Here is a 14,154-nt window from a genome sequence, read left to right on the forward strand (position 1 = left end):
TCCATAATAAATGAAGATAGTTATTTTATTAAAACTTTAAAAAAGTATAAGGCTCAGATTTGATTGACAAAGGTGTTGTTGTATCATAAAATTGCACCATCTTATTTGCATAATTACATGAAAATCGATATGAAATTTATTACCTGTATGCATTCACCAAATAAATGCAAGTAGTTTTGTCTTTTTATCTTCTGGAAGTTCTCTGAATAGCTTTTGATATTTTATCTCTCCATCATCTGTGAATAGAAAAAAGGCATTTCCTTAGTTCAAACAGTAGTAAAATTATGATGAAAATATTAAAATAAGAATATCTCATTAAACACATGCTAGTAGCTGTCATAGTCTTATTTTATGTGCATCTCTTAAATGCTAGGTTTGTTTTCTTGAAGAATATAACGTAGCAAGTATCTGACTTCCCTAAATGCATTTGAATACTGGCTGTGACAAACTGACTTGAGGGCAGGGAGGAGAAGGCAGAAACTAAGCCCTTTTTAGACTATTTGATCGTAGCATTTTTTAGTTTAATAGGTAATAATTTGAAATCCTAAATTTTTCCTGGGGACAAAGATGAACATGGTAGATCCTTGAAAAAACAGAAGAGGTTGTTCAGCAGTCCCTCTTCCTCTCCACCTCCCTGAAGGTTCAAGAATAAGCGAAGGAAAGAATAATCAAACAAAAGGAGCACACATCTGATGTTTAAGCCCTCCTCCAGCAGTTTTTATGTACATAACCAGAAGTCACTCAAGCAGCTGCAGCACATTAGTTACGATAGTTTAACAGGCAGCTTTACAGCTCTGATAAACGTTGTGCTAAAGCAATTTCTTCCTCCCGTGCTCACTTGCTATGATAGCTCAGAAGTGATCTTTGGCAGCAGGGCTGTGAAAGGAGTGGTAATGTTTAATCGGTTTCTGTGGAGGAGTTAGCTTGCTTTTTCCTTTGTAGATTATTATCTATAGAAAGACGTTAAGGGCAGGCAACACCATGTTAAAAACAGAATAGGCTGAACTGGTGCAGGGTGTCTGAACAGTTCTTGGGACCTGATTTAGAACAGAAGTATTTTAAACAGTTAGGCCAACATTCAATTGTATTAGACCTTTATAACAAAGTTAGTTGAGAAACATGGCTCAGCAGACAAGTCCAGACAATTTGCCTGTTCCTGAAGTGGATAATACACACAGTCAAAATCCATGTCTAAATGAAGATCTTGTGAAGACCCTGAGGGAAAACCTGTTGCAACATGAAAAGTCCAGGACAACCCGAAAATCTTCACCTGCTTCTCCCCGGCTGTGTCCAGTTATTTCTCCTCGAAACTCTCCAAGGCTCTTGAGAAGGATGTTTTTAAATAGCAACATACCAAAACAGCGTCGTTTCACTGTGGCACATACCTGGTAAGCACTGAGGTGGTTGAGATAAAATATTAATTTTTTTAAATGGAATATTTTTCTCCATGATGTTTGTGCATCTGTTTCTTGGTTTGATCACTGCATTAATCTCTCTGGTTGAAAGAGACAGTTCTAATTTGTGACTAAACTTAATTGCAGTCCAGAAGTTTTAAATAGCAATTCATATGATGTCAGAAAATATATATTTCATTGTACAAAGGCTGCTAAATTTCCTCTGATTTCTTAGGTAACAAGTCCAGTCTTTCCTCTTGCTGCAAACTAAAAAGAAGTACTTATCTCATTCTGTGCTGTTCTGGCCAGAGTGACTTGGCAATTCTTTTCTTTAATGTGCCTGTTGAAAACATTGTATTTTTTTAATTGACAATTTTGGACCCCTCAGCCTCTTGGCAGAATAACATAACTCTATCTAGCTTTTAACAGTGCTCAAATTAAGAAGGACACGATAAAGAAGAATGATAGCAATACATATTTTGTGTGAAACAGTGATTTTTATTAAAGCAGTTGCTAGAAAAACAGGAAAGGTGGTAAGGGAAGCCCTTGGTAAATGATTCACTAGTAGCATTTCTTTGGTAACTTGATCACTTCTTAGATGTGTTTGTGATCAAATCTGAAAAGGACATTCATTTTTTGCATCTATCTCCTGTATTATTTCATTACTTTTAAAATTATTCTTTCAAAAGATGTTGTAAATGAGATTATTGTAACTCAAAACCACATTTGTGTTTGTTTTGATGGTCCTGAGATGTTTGGGTTTTTTAATTGTGAGTTCTTCCCTACCCCGCCCTGTCTACCCCCCCTCCCCCCCATTAGTCCTCTAACAAAAATGTAATATGAAGAAAGGAGGGTGATGACATATGTTCAAAGAAAACGAGTCATGCATTCTAAGTAACAAAGAAATATGTTCTTGAAGTTTATCTGCATTTGTCTCAAATGAGATCTACACGATAACTATGTGATTGGTATGTGCATTGCACATTGTATACTGACGTGCTTAAACCTTTACTATATATGTATTTATGTAAAGTACTTCTTGTATAAAATAATATTTTTACCACTGAAAAACATTAGAAAAAAATATGCCTTTAAGAATACTTTTTTGAAACCAATGTACCTGTTCAGATATTGAATGTGTAAAATAGAAAACTAAATTAAATCAGGACATTTAATGTTTTTTTAACAATTATGCATAAATCCCAACTGCTGTTGTGTGTTAAATAATTTATAAAACATTTTATACGTAAGAATGTGCAGGTTAAAAAAGTAATCCACGCAGATCTGGCTTACAATGTTAGATGAAAAAAAATTCTGAATGTTTAGAGAGGGAAATTATCATGTGTGATTATGCATGTGTGGGCAGTCCAGTATGACAGACAAAGAAAGGGGACAGATGTGAAGTTAACAAACATGTTTAGGCAACATAAAAGGACACAGGCTTGCACAGTATTAAAAAGTGAAATTTTGTTTAAATGCACTTTCTCTAGTGAGCTTCAGAAGTTTCCGTAGAATGCCTTTTTCACCATGATGAGCGTAGAAAACACTTGAGGTTTTCCCAAATGTGTGAAATACTAGACCTGAAATCAATACTTCATTGTTATGATTTATGGGATGGGCTGATCAAGGTAATAATGTTTCTTTTCAGCGAGTAGAGAAGTACAGAGTCAAGCAGCAAGTTACAGTGAATTACCTGAGAACCAGCAAAGAACAATATTTCTGAAGTGACAAAGCAATGACATACGTGATCAGACTTACAGGCTTATGGGCTTACAAAGGGTATACAAAATTTGTTACCAAAGACCATCCAGTCTGTAGTTACTGATATATCCTCACTTGGTTATCTAGTCAGAAAACTGAGATGCTATGTGATAGACCTGTAGCTATATAGGCACTATAGTGGTTTTAATTCCATGTGCATATAATCTACTTCAGACAGCTTATAGGAAAACAGTACATTTGAATATGGAGTACTTGTGACCTTAATTCAAAATGTTATACTATGATGAATCCGTTTGGGGGTTAGTTTGGCCCACTGTAGTAATGAACATCTCTGCTTTATTTTTCTTTTATTTCTAATGTAATTGGTTTTGTAATTTAAGAAAAGTTGTTGAATTCACGTGTACATCTTTTTTGTTTATTGCACTGTTCATACAGGCATAAAAAATTTTAATAACATAATCTTATTCAAACCACCAGTAAGTTGGTAAGGCGTTCTGACTTTGCAAAATGTCATTAATTTTATTTTTTTATTTTCGTATCTTTTCTGGTGATTAGATTATGTATGTAGATAGCATAGTAAGCAAATGTATGTCACTAAAGATACTACAGTGTGTTGCAGTGATGACAAACAGCCACCACAGATCCAGAGTGCTAAAACCCCCTAATTTAGATTGTACCTAGCTTCCTGATTTCAAGGTCCTGAAACAGCATTCACATACAGTCAGGAAGTGAGTGGGAGTTTGGTGAATCGTTCTGGCAGTCCATTTCTCCCACTTTTTTGTCATAAAGTCTACAGCTCGCCCTCTGTAATGGCTTGTATTGTAGAACTTTTGACACCAAAATGCATTTTCTTTATCACGTGACCATTATCTTTTCACAGTAATAATTGGGTTATCACTTTTAGTCATTTTACAAGTCCTTCTCTACTTCCTTTTTTTTATTCTTCTCTAGTTGTACCCCTGAATTCATTCAAGCACTTGAAAGAAAAACTGCTACTTGAAGGATTCTAGAGAGGAAAAGGTACAGCCTTCAGAGTTGAAATAGAAGGGTTTAAGTGGCAGAGGTGCATAAGGCCTTCATTTTTGTTGGAGAAATTGCCGAATATCCCTCAGTTTCCAAGAATGTTAGTTCTGCCTAAAACTGAAATTAAAACTAGTTATCTTGAACTTTTAGCCTGGATTCCTCTCAGTCTGTAAACAATATCAGTCTACAGTCTGTAGGAAAAAAACACAGCGACTACAAGTGTTTAAGTTTTGTGGCCAGGATTTCAAGCAAACTCTACCCAAACCTAAATTACATTTCCTCACAAATCTGTCTTATATTGTATTACTGTAAAAGTATTCATAATGCTTTAAGACCTGACCAATATAGTGACACCACAGCACATATTACAGCTGGACATGGACAAGATAAATTAAGTCCTCTGGTATGTGCTTGACAAAGTCAGTTTCTGGATTGTCTTGATCTGCTCTTCATAAGGCTTTTAAAATGGGCTGATTATCTCGGTGCCTTTTGGCAGGACATATCTGTCCTGCCAAGGGTGGAATCACACATGCTGTGATTTGTGAGGAGAGAGGGAAAGAGACTGCCAGTTCTCCTCTGTGTTGACATCCAGTGTGTGTGATCCCTCGCACACACACTGGCCAAAGATCTGTGGAAGGATGTTTAGATACTTTAAGTCATACACTCTTAACTCATGTAGAAAGTTAACTCATGTAGAAAGTCAGCTTTCCTTAATTTTCTATGAAAAATTCCTTTCTGTAAAGGGAGGAAAAGCAAGAAAGATAAATATTTGGAGCAGGATAGTAAGGTCAGTGGAACATAACAACTAAATTATATCTGTCTAATTGAAAGGATGAAGTCATGGAACACATGTGCTTGGTTTTTTTGACTTTTGTTTGCTGCCTTAATACTTCTCAATGAATACAAAATGATCCACCAGTTGGTTTTTTCTTTGTTGTACATAACTTTGGGCAGTGTATTTGCTGCCTTTGTGATTTGTGTGTGTGTGTGTGTGTGTGTGTGTGTGTTGTGTATGTGTACGTGTGTGCTCAGAGAGAGCAGCTAGTGATATATGCCTGTCTTCTAAGTCATATAAAGTGGATTTGCTAATTCACAGGTCCAGTGTGAGGGTTTCCCTTTGATAACTGTTCCCTGTCCAGCTCTTACGGAGTTCATTTAGTACTTCCTGAGGTTCAGGGCGTTGTGCTCTTTAGAAGTTTTTTAAAAACATGTACCCACAAACCTAAGTATTTAATGCAATTAATAATACAAGTATGTGCTCAGTTAAATGGAGTACTTTAATCTGAATTTAGTCAGTCTTTGTCCCCACCCATAGTAAATATTTTACATTGACTTTGGCATTCAGATATGAAAACGATAGATGCCTTAGAAATAGTTTAGATAGATATGGGTAAGGTGTGCCATTTTAAGTTTCAGGAATGTAACTGTCATAAGTGTACCCATAAAACCAGGTTTGTCTTTATTTTTATTGCACAATATCTTTTCATGCACTTTTACTGCTAATTACAAAAAACAACAAAGCGTCAACTGTTAGCTATAGGTAGATTGCGGAAGAGCAACTTATTTAATTTGATGTGATTCTACATGCCCTGGTTCAGTGTATTTCAACTGTTAAACCAGAATGAAGCTCTACTACACTGAATCAATATATTTTTTATCACTACTCTTTTCTTCCAACTTTCAGTATAAATTTTGGTAAAAGATTTTTAATACCTGTGTTTTCGTCTCTGTCACTAGTCTGTGCTTTTCAGGAACTAAAGTAATTGCATTTTGGCATATGGAAGTAATTTCAAAATGAAGAAACATCAAAGCAGATATCTATACAAGGTAGTAAGTGAATAACTACTTCAGAAAATCAAATATATACTGGGCTGCATCCAAAGCAACATGGTCATCAGATTGTAGGAGGTTTACTCCATGCTGGTCAGACCCCACCTGGAGTACTGCATACAGCTCTGGGGTCCCCAGCAGAGGAATTACATGAACCTGTTGAAGTAGGTTTAGAGAAGGAACAAAAAAATGATCAGAAGGATGGGACACTTGTCTTGTGAGGAAAGGCTTGGGGAGTAGAGTTGTTCAGCATGGAGATGAGGCTTCATGTAGAGTTTAAGAGGGGATTGCTTGAGTAAGATGATGTTTACCATCAAGTTTGAGTTGCATCAAATAAGATGTAGTTTAACAAGGGCAAGTGATGGATTTTGCACCCAAGACAGGACCATGCTGGCTGGGTAGAGACTGAAGAATGAGAGGCTGGAGAGCAGTGCCATGGAGAGGGCCATGGGATTCTGGTCCATGGCAAGTTGAACATGAGCCAGCAGTGCCCTGGCAGCCAGGAGGGCCACCCGTGTCCTGGGGGCATCAGGGACAGCATGGCCAGCCGGGCAAGGGAGGGGATTGTCCTGCTCTGCTCTGCACTGGGATGGCCCCACCTCGAGTGCTGGGGGCACTTCTGGGTGCCACAATAAAAAAAGGACAATAACCTGTTAGAGAGCATCCAAAGGAAGGCCACAAGGATGGTGAAGGGTCTGGAAGGGAACTCATGTGAAGAGTGGTTCAGGTCACTTGATTTATTCAGCCTGGAGGAAACTAAGGAGAGACCTCACTGCAATTTAGAGCTTCCTTGTGAAGGAAAATGGAGGGGCAGGTACTGATCTCTTCACTCTTGTGACCAGTTACAGAACTCAAGGAAAAGGCATGAAGCTGGGCCAGGGTATGGTTAGGTTGGATATCAGGAAAACATTTTTTCCCCCAGAGGGTGGTTAGGCACTGAAACAGGCTCCCCAGTGCAGTGGTCACAGCCTGACAGAGTTAAAACCCCATTTAGATAATACTCTCAGGCACATGGTGTGACTCTTGGGGTGTCCACCATATGTCCAGGAGTTGGACTTGCTGTTCCTGCTGGGTCTCTTCCAACTCAGCATATTCTATGATTCTATGATGGTAAAGTGCATATATGCCTATGTAATCTCACTTGTTCTAATTAAATTAAAAAATTCTCAGTTTCTTCTACTACTTCCTTGTTTTTCTCACATAAATTTTGTTCACACTTTCTAAATTGGATCACTCGTATTCCATAAAGCTTTAGCAAGGTAACAACTGGCATATTAGAATGGACTCTCTTCCATTTTTTCAGACTTTTTAGACTGAGCTATCACACTACTTTTCTACAAAAATATATGAACCAATTTACATAAAATATACCATCTTGTATAAGGTAACTCAATCCACATATCCACTCTGTTATATTAGGAGGTGCATGCTGGTATGGATGGATAGGTTTGTGGGACAGAGAAAAAGAATAAGCTTTGAGAACATTATGCTCTCTGATGTTTTACAGAATGATTTGTGGTAAGCTAAGAATGTTTCACAATGGTATTAACTACTGACAGGTTTATTTACCACAGATAAATAATACTGCTTCTGCACAGCTGAAGAAAGACAGATGAGGAAAAAGTTAATCTTTCCATAAAGAAAGAAATGGCAAAGATGCATTTTCTCAAATAAGAGTTGGGTTAAAGAGAGCTTGTAGTACTGGGTAGGACATTGAAAATCACTTCAGAAAGATCAGTGAGCAATCAAAGACTAAATTCTAAGTTTTTGTTGTACAGGGAAAAATAACTGAGCAAGGAAGAGCAGAGCAAAAGAGTGATAGATTTGGCTGACTAGATTTGGTAGTACAGGAATTTTCATTTATAAAAATACCTGTTGCATCACTCCTTTTCTTTCAAAATAAAGTGTATCTCAACAATTTTGATTGAGCCTTTTTTTCTTGCATATGACCTGTTTGCCTTGTAAAATTGGAATTTCTTCATTAGTTTTAGTTACCAAGTACTATGCCTGGACCATGATATTTTCTGACCTATGGTCTTTAATGGTATGTCCTGTGTTAGACAGAATTTGGGAGAAATTTTAAAAAAATTAGCAGTGGTGAAACAGATTTCTTGGCATTCTACTTTTGTTTAGTACCTACCTCAAAACCTTAAATCACTTTGCTAAAGTGCTATTGATCCCCAAAATTTTTATTATATCTTACTCCAGTTGTATCACAGGCAATTATACATGACTGTAAAGGTTTTAAATATTGTACTCTTGTGATATGATATTATCTGTTTTCTAGACTTTTTTTGAAAGCATGCAAAAGGTTTCAGTAGGTTTTACTACAAGCTTTTTAGTTTACTGTGTAACACAAGCCTGTTACACTGAAGAAGTCTTCCACATTGCTCCTTACTACATTACTCTGAATGCCCTTTGCAAACTTGCTATTTTCATTTTCACTTTGCATGAGTAAATTACTATTTTATTGGTGGTAAAAATTTATTTGTTCTTGACCCATGGGATCGTGCCTGTTTTTTTTTTTTTGTTTGTTTGTTTGTTTGTTTTCAGTTTGATACTAAGTTTTATGACAGCTCAAATTTGTATTTCAAAGTGAGCCATTCCCTCCATCTGGAGTATTGAGTCTTCTGTACTTTGGCCTTAAAGATTTCATAAGTTCTATACGAAAACTTTAAATTTTCCAATGTGTTATAAAATAGTCAGAAGTTTATTTCCCCTTTTGTTTTCTTTTAGTAATTCATATCTTTAGATGTGTTTGTCATGGGAACAGATATTACAATTTTTTTAGCACAGTCTAACAGTGAGCTAACTTTTTCTTTCATACATTCTTGAAGAGCTTCATCTTCTTTGGGATTTGTAGGTATTACTCCATTTTTCCCCCTCTTTTGGCATTTCTTCTATATCTCTTGACCTTTTTGGCATTTTATTCTCCTGTTTCATTTAGTACTGCATGTTATTTTTTCCACTGGTCATCAAGGAGAACACTGAGCTTAAAATTTGCAAGTTTGTTCCAACAATAGATAAATTAATATTTAAGTGAGAAGGAGGATTGGGAGAAGGGTCTCATCATCTCTGTCTGTCAAGCTACCAGTTCTTTAAGGAGCAACTCTTAGGTGGTGTTGTGGTGCACTGCTTTTAGTTGTTCTCAGATAACTCGATATTTCAAGGTGGAACCAGCAAATTTTACTCTGCCAGTGGGCAGGGTACTATCAGACTTTGACTTTATATGGAAAGTGGTGAAACATTTGCAGAAGGCTGATTTCTATTGTGATCTGGGGAAATATGCAGGTTTAGAACTGTTGTCTGTCTTCAAGTTCCTTAGCCTGTATATGCAGTGGTCCCTCTGTTGTGGTGGGATGCTGCCAGACCTGTCCTTTCATTAATTCACTCCTAATGTTTGATCTTGGTCACTAGAGAAACTTGTTAACATTGTAATAATCTTGTAAAACTTCTATTGCTATCATGTGTAGTATTTACATTGTACTGTACATTGTATTATACTGTATTTTACTATACAGTAAATCTGTTGTGTGTTGACTTTGCATCTTCTAAACCCTCAAAAAGCTCCCTTATCTTCTTCATCATCAAACAGGCATGACAGTTCATGGCTAATGCTTCCTATTGGCAGAAAACTTTTCTTCTGGTAGTTGTATATTCCCCTCTTAGTAAATAATCAGTATCTCCTATGTGTTATTTTCAGTGGTTTACTTTCACTAAACCGCTGCATTCAGTTGTTAGAAAAAGGACACATACAGAATTAATAAGAAGAAAGTAAAATTTACATGCACAGGGTGAAAAACAAGACAAGAAGGATATACTGTGTTTCATTTATTTTTGTTTTTTATGAAGAAACACTCATGGTCATGTTATAATGTTTTAATTATGACCTGTTTTCTTAGTTTGTATTTTTCTTAGTGATCACATCTCTTTGGTATTCTTCAGTGTACCAAATTTATCAACACTCATGAAGTATTCTTATTATAACGTAGAACTTATCAGTTATAATCTCACAGTGACAGGTGCTTAACAGGTGTATTCCTGATAGTGGAGTAAAGTTATTGTAGGCTGCTAGTAACAGACTTTTATTGTTCAAATAAAGTTGGAATATTTTAAGGTGTCATAAAATATAAAAACGAATGGCATATAGTTAAATGTATTATGGGCCAGACTAACTGCATCTGGAATGTCCAGGAACTTTCATAGTGTTCCTTAATGCACGAATTTATCTTTGAGATAGTCTCTTGATAGCTTTTTGTTAATTAAAGAAACCAAACTAAATAATTATGAATAAAGTGATTGAACATGTGAGCTATGGATTTTGAATATATGTGTGGGTTTTTTGTGGTTTATACTTTATCGGGCTTCTGTCATAAATCTGCATCTGCTGAACCGGACAATCTCCAAAATACGTTAGAGTGTTCTAGATAATGAATCTCTACAAAGTGTTTTAAGTACATCTGTGTATATATTAAGTTTTCCTCCCTAAAAGAGAATAAAGCAGCTAATAATTTTTGTTCAAATACATTTTGTCATTTTATCTTCATTTGAAAAAAATATCTTTGCATATTAAATAAGTATGCATTTCTGATGTACATTTTAATGTTGTAAGAGTCTTCCATATATATGCAAATAATTGTTTTGTTTCACCTTTATTATAAACATAATTTTGTGTTTACACACAAAATTGTATGTGTTACACAAGACACATACAATCACAGATAGCATATATTCTTTTCTTTTGGGTATGGTGTGGTTCACTGAATGAAGAATCAGACAAGTTAGGTATTGTACTTCCAGTCTTAATACAAAACTGTAAGAACCTTTAAAATCTGCTTCAGGTTCATAAGCACAGTCATAAGCAAAAAAATAGAAACAATTTTAAAATATTTGCCTCTTGGACCTCCTCATTATTATGCACATTCACATGATAGAGATTAAATTCTCCAAAGGTGTTAATTACAATCGTAGTATGTGGTACATTACAGAATCAAGAAAAAGAATAATGACTTGTGTAAATGCATGCTGTCATGGGAAATAGAATAGACCACATACTTAAAAGTAGCAATCCAGTCAGATCACTAAAAATGTTCATTACAATGCCTAAGAAATAATTGTACAATGAACTATATTCCCTACATTAAAAAAAAAAAAAATCCCATAGAAGAAATATTTGAAACTTCTAAACAACAGCTTGTTTCACTCATTTCCAAGGAATGCACCATATGTCTGTGAGAACTAAGTTAGCTATGCCAGCTACAAGATGACCGTTTTAAGAATAATTTTGTACTTAAATATTTCTCACATTTTGTGGATAATAGTTTCTGTCTGGTGCCTTCCATGTGGTTCTCCTGTGAGTGTGTTAAGGATGGTGTCATGTACTTCACTTGTAAGAAACAAGTTATGATATGCTTTGTTGATGTAACAAATTTCAGCCGTAGGTGTGACTCTGTTTTAACAAGATTCGATGGCGAGGTACACTACTGTTTACAGCATAGAGGGCAGAGTCAGACAAAGCTGTCAGGGAGGCCCATTCATTGAGCCATGAGTTTCAGACAGGGCCCCCTTGCTTTCTAAACTTCTCAGAGAGGAGTTTATGTGGGGCTGGATCCAATCCTAGCAGCACAGACTTGGACGGTGATTTATGTCTGGAGGATTATATGTACACAATTAATCCTTTGTGTCACTCAGCTGAGATGTCCAAGTTTAACTTGCAGTTAAATTTAAAAGCCATATTAATCACTTACTGAGGATGTGCTGCTGTAAGGAATCACTCACCCCTGAGGTGTAACCTGGACAGACATTCCTGTGCAGGAGGAGATCCTGGTGTGCAGCCCAGCTCCCTGCAGGACAGCCCCCAGGGCCTGGGCTGCTCACTGTTCATGGCTTACAGTCACAGTTGCAGAGCAGCAAGATGTGTGGGTCACTGCTCCAAACAGCCCTTGGCTGCCAGGTTCCATCCCTGCCCCAAGGTCCAGAGTAAGCTGGGTGCAGCCATCACAGCCCCCACTGGTGATAGGGCTTCAGCTGGGGCTGGTGCTGGGGGAGCACACTGCCACAGCATTGACTATGTTTGTCTGCCGTGGCTCTGCAAGGAATATGTATATGTATGTGTATGTGTATATGTATATGTATATGTATGTGTATATATATATATGTATGTGTATATGTATATGTATATGTATGTGTATATATATATATGTATGTGTATATGTATATGTATATGTATGTGTGTGTATGTGTATATGTATGTGTATGTGTATATGTATATGCATATGTACATGTATGTGTATATGTATATGTATGTGTATGTGTATGTGTGTATATATATATATATGTATGTGTATATGTATATGTATGTGTATATATATATATATATATATATATGTATGTGCATATGTATGTGTATGTGTATATGCATGTGTATATGTACATGTATGTGTATATGTATGTGTATGTGTATATGTATATGCATATGTACATGTATGTGTATATGTATATGTATGTGTATGTGTATATGCATGTGTATATGTACATGTATGTGTATATGTATGGGCATGTGTACGTGTATATGTACATGTATGTGTATATGTGTATATGTATATGTACATGTGTATGTTGCCTATGTCTATATCTATGTATATGTATCAGAGAAGGAGTTGTTGCAGCCAGAGCCACACAATAGCTGGTGCTATCTGGGGACACTAGTACAGCATAACACCTGTGACAATTTCAAGCTTTTGGCCTTTCATCAACAAATAACTTGCCAGGAGAAACAATACATGTAGTGGGGAGGGGAGCGGACTAAGAGAAAAATTACATCCCATCATGTGACTACTGTAAGCTATTTGAAAAGTAACTAACACTGGACCATCTTGAGTTTAAGATTGGACTGAATCTTTCAGTGTGTAAAAAGTCATCTCAATGGAAAAATACTGATTTCGGATAGGGCTTGTGAGGAATTTTCTAATAAAATATTGCAAAATACCAACTTATTGTAAATGAAATATTTAATTTTAAATACTTCAGAATTTTCAATCCACCTGACCTCCAAGAAATTGCTGAGAGTAAGGAATACCTTGTTTCATCACCTTTTAGTAAATTCACTGTGTACTCTGTGGCCATATCTGCCAATTTTTCTCTCATTTTCTCTTTTGCATTATCAACATATCTTTCTGACCTCTTTTGCGGAGTTTTGCTCCAGTCTGGAAGCATTCCCTTGGAACACTATCATATGCACTGCTGTCTCTTCATAATAGTGTTCTGATACCCATTATTCCAAATAAGGTCAGCATCATATCAACCATGATTTCAGAAGCACAATATCCAATATTTCATTACATGGAAGTTCTTCTGTGAGAAAAAAAAAAAGTAACTGCTTTTGTTATTTCTTTGGTAACAATATTTTAAATTGATTTTGTTCAGACAATTGTTAAAATATTTTATGACTTGTGTGAGAATCTTGTAATTTGGCTTGTAAACCAACAACCCTGAATGAATGTTCTTCCTAAGAATACACATTATCAGTATATTTAAAAAATGTATAACACAAAAAATTGAAAGTGTGTCTTCACAATTATAAATCTTCTCTACAGAATCTTTGTCAAGATTGTCTTTTGATAAGTTGCTGTAATTCCCTTTTTCTCCTTAGTTCAAATGATCTGCCGTAATATTGTCCTGCTCTTCACATAATAGTTGTGGGTTTTTTTTAATTATAAGGCTTTCCAGAGGATGACAGTCTTTTCTCCTTTCAGAGATTATACTACGAGGTAGAGATTGGACTCTGTGCTGATGAATTTAAAGTACATGCCTGTTGTGGTGCACCAGTTTAGTTGTTCTCTTGCACTGGGTGATTGGGAAGTTGCACGATTCCTCACATGCCTTATGAATCATTGTTAATAGATCAATAAAAGTAAATTTTTTAAAATCAATTCTGTTTCAAACTGTGAAACAATAATAGTTTTACCTTAATGTCCAATGAATTGTTAAGAGATGTGACTATTTAATAATTAATTACTAATTTATAAATTAAATTACATTCTGAATAGACAGCATCAGAAAGGGTTTTCACAACCCCTTCAGACTGTGGAGCATCTATTGAAAATCTTGTGGGTATACTGGGCAGGAGTAGCTCCCTTTCTGTTGTGAGACCTTTTTTTCACATGAGGCAGGGGATAAAAATAAA

At 35.9% G+C, this 14,154-nt stretch overlaps 1 protein-coding gene across 1 annotated transcript in view; it reads left to right on the forward strand.

Annotated features, from left to right (window-relative positions):
- The first annotated feature begins 1,119 nt into the window (after positions 1-1,119).
- PDE4D (phosphodiesterase 4D) overlaps positions 1,120-14,154 on the forward strand; it is a 306,758-nt gene continuing 293,723 nt past the window's right edge. Inside the window, exon 1 of the mRNA XM_041470893.1 lies at positions 1,120-1,388. Coding sequence (XP_041326827.1) covers positions 1,120-1,388 — 269 coding nt within the window. The remainder of the gene's footprint in view (positions 1,389-14,154) is intronic.

This window comes from Pyrgilauda ruficollis, unplaced genomic scaffold (assembly GCF_017590135.1).
Source record: "Pyrgilauda ruficollis isolate IOZ18807 unplaced genomic scaffold, ASM1759013v1 scaffold25, whole genome shotgun sequence".
NCBI classification, from domain to species: Eukaryota; Metazoa; Chordata; class Aves; order Passeriformes; family Passeridae; genus Pyrgilauda; species Pyrgilauda ruficollis.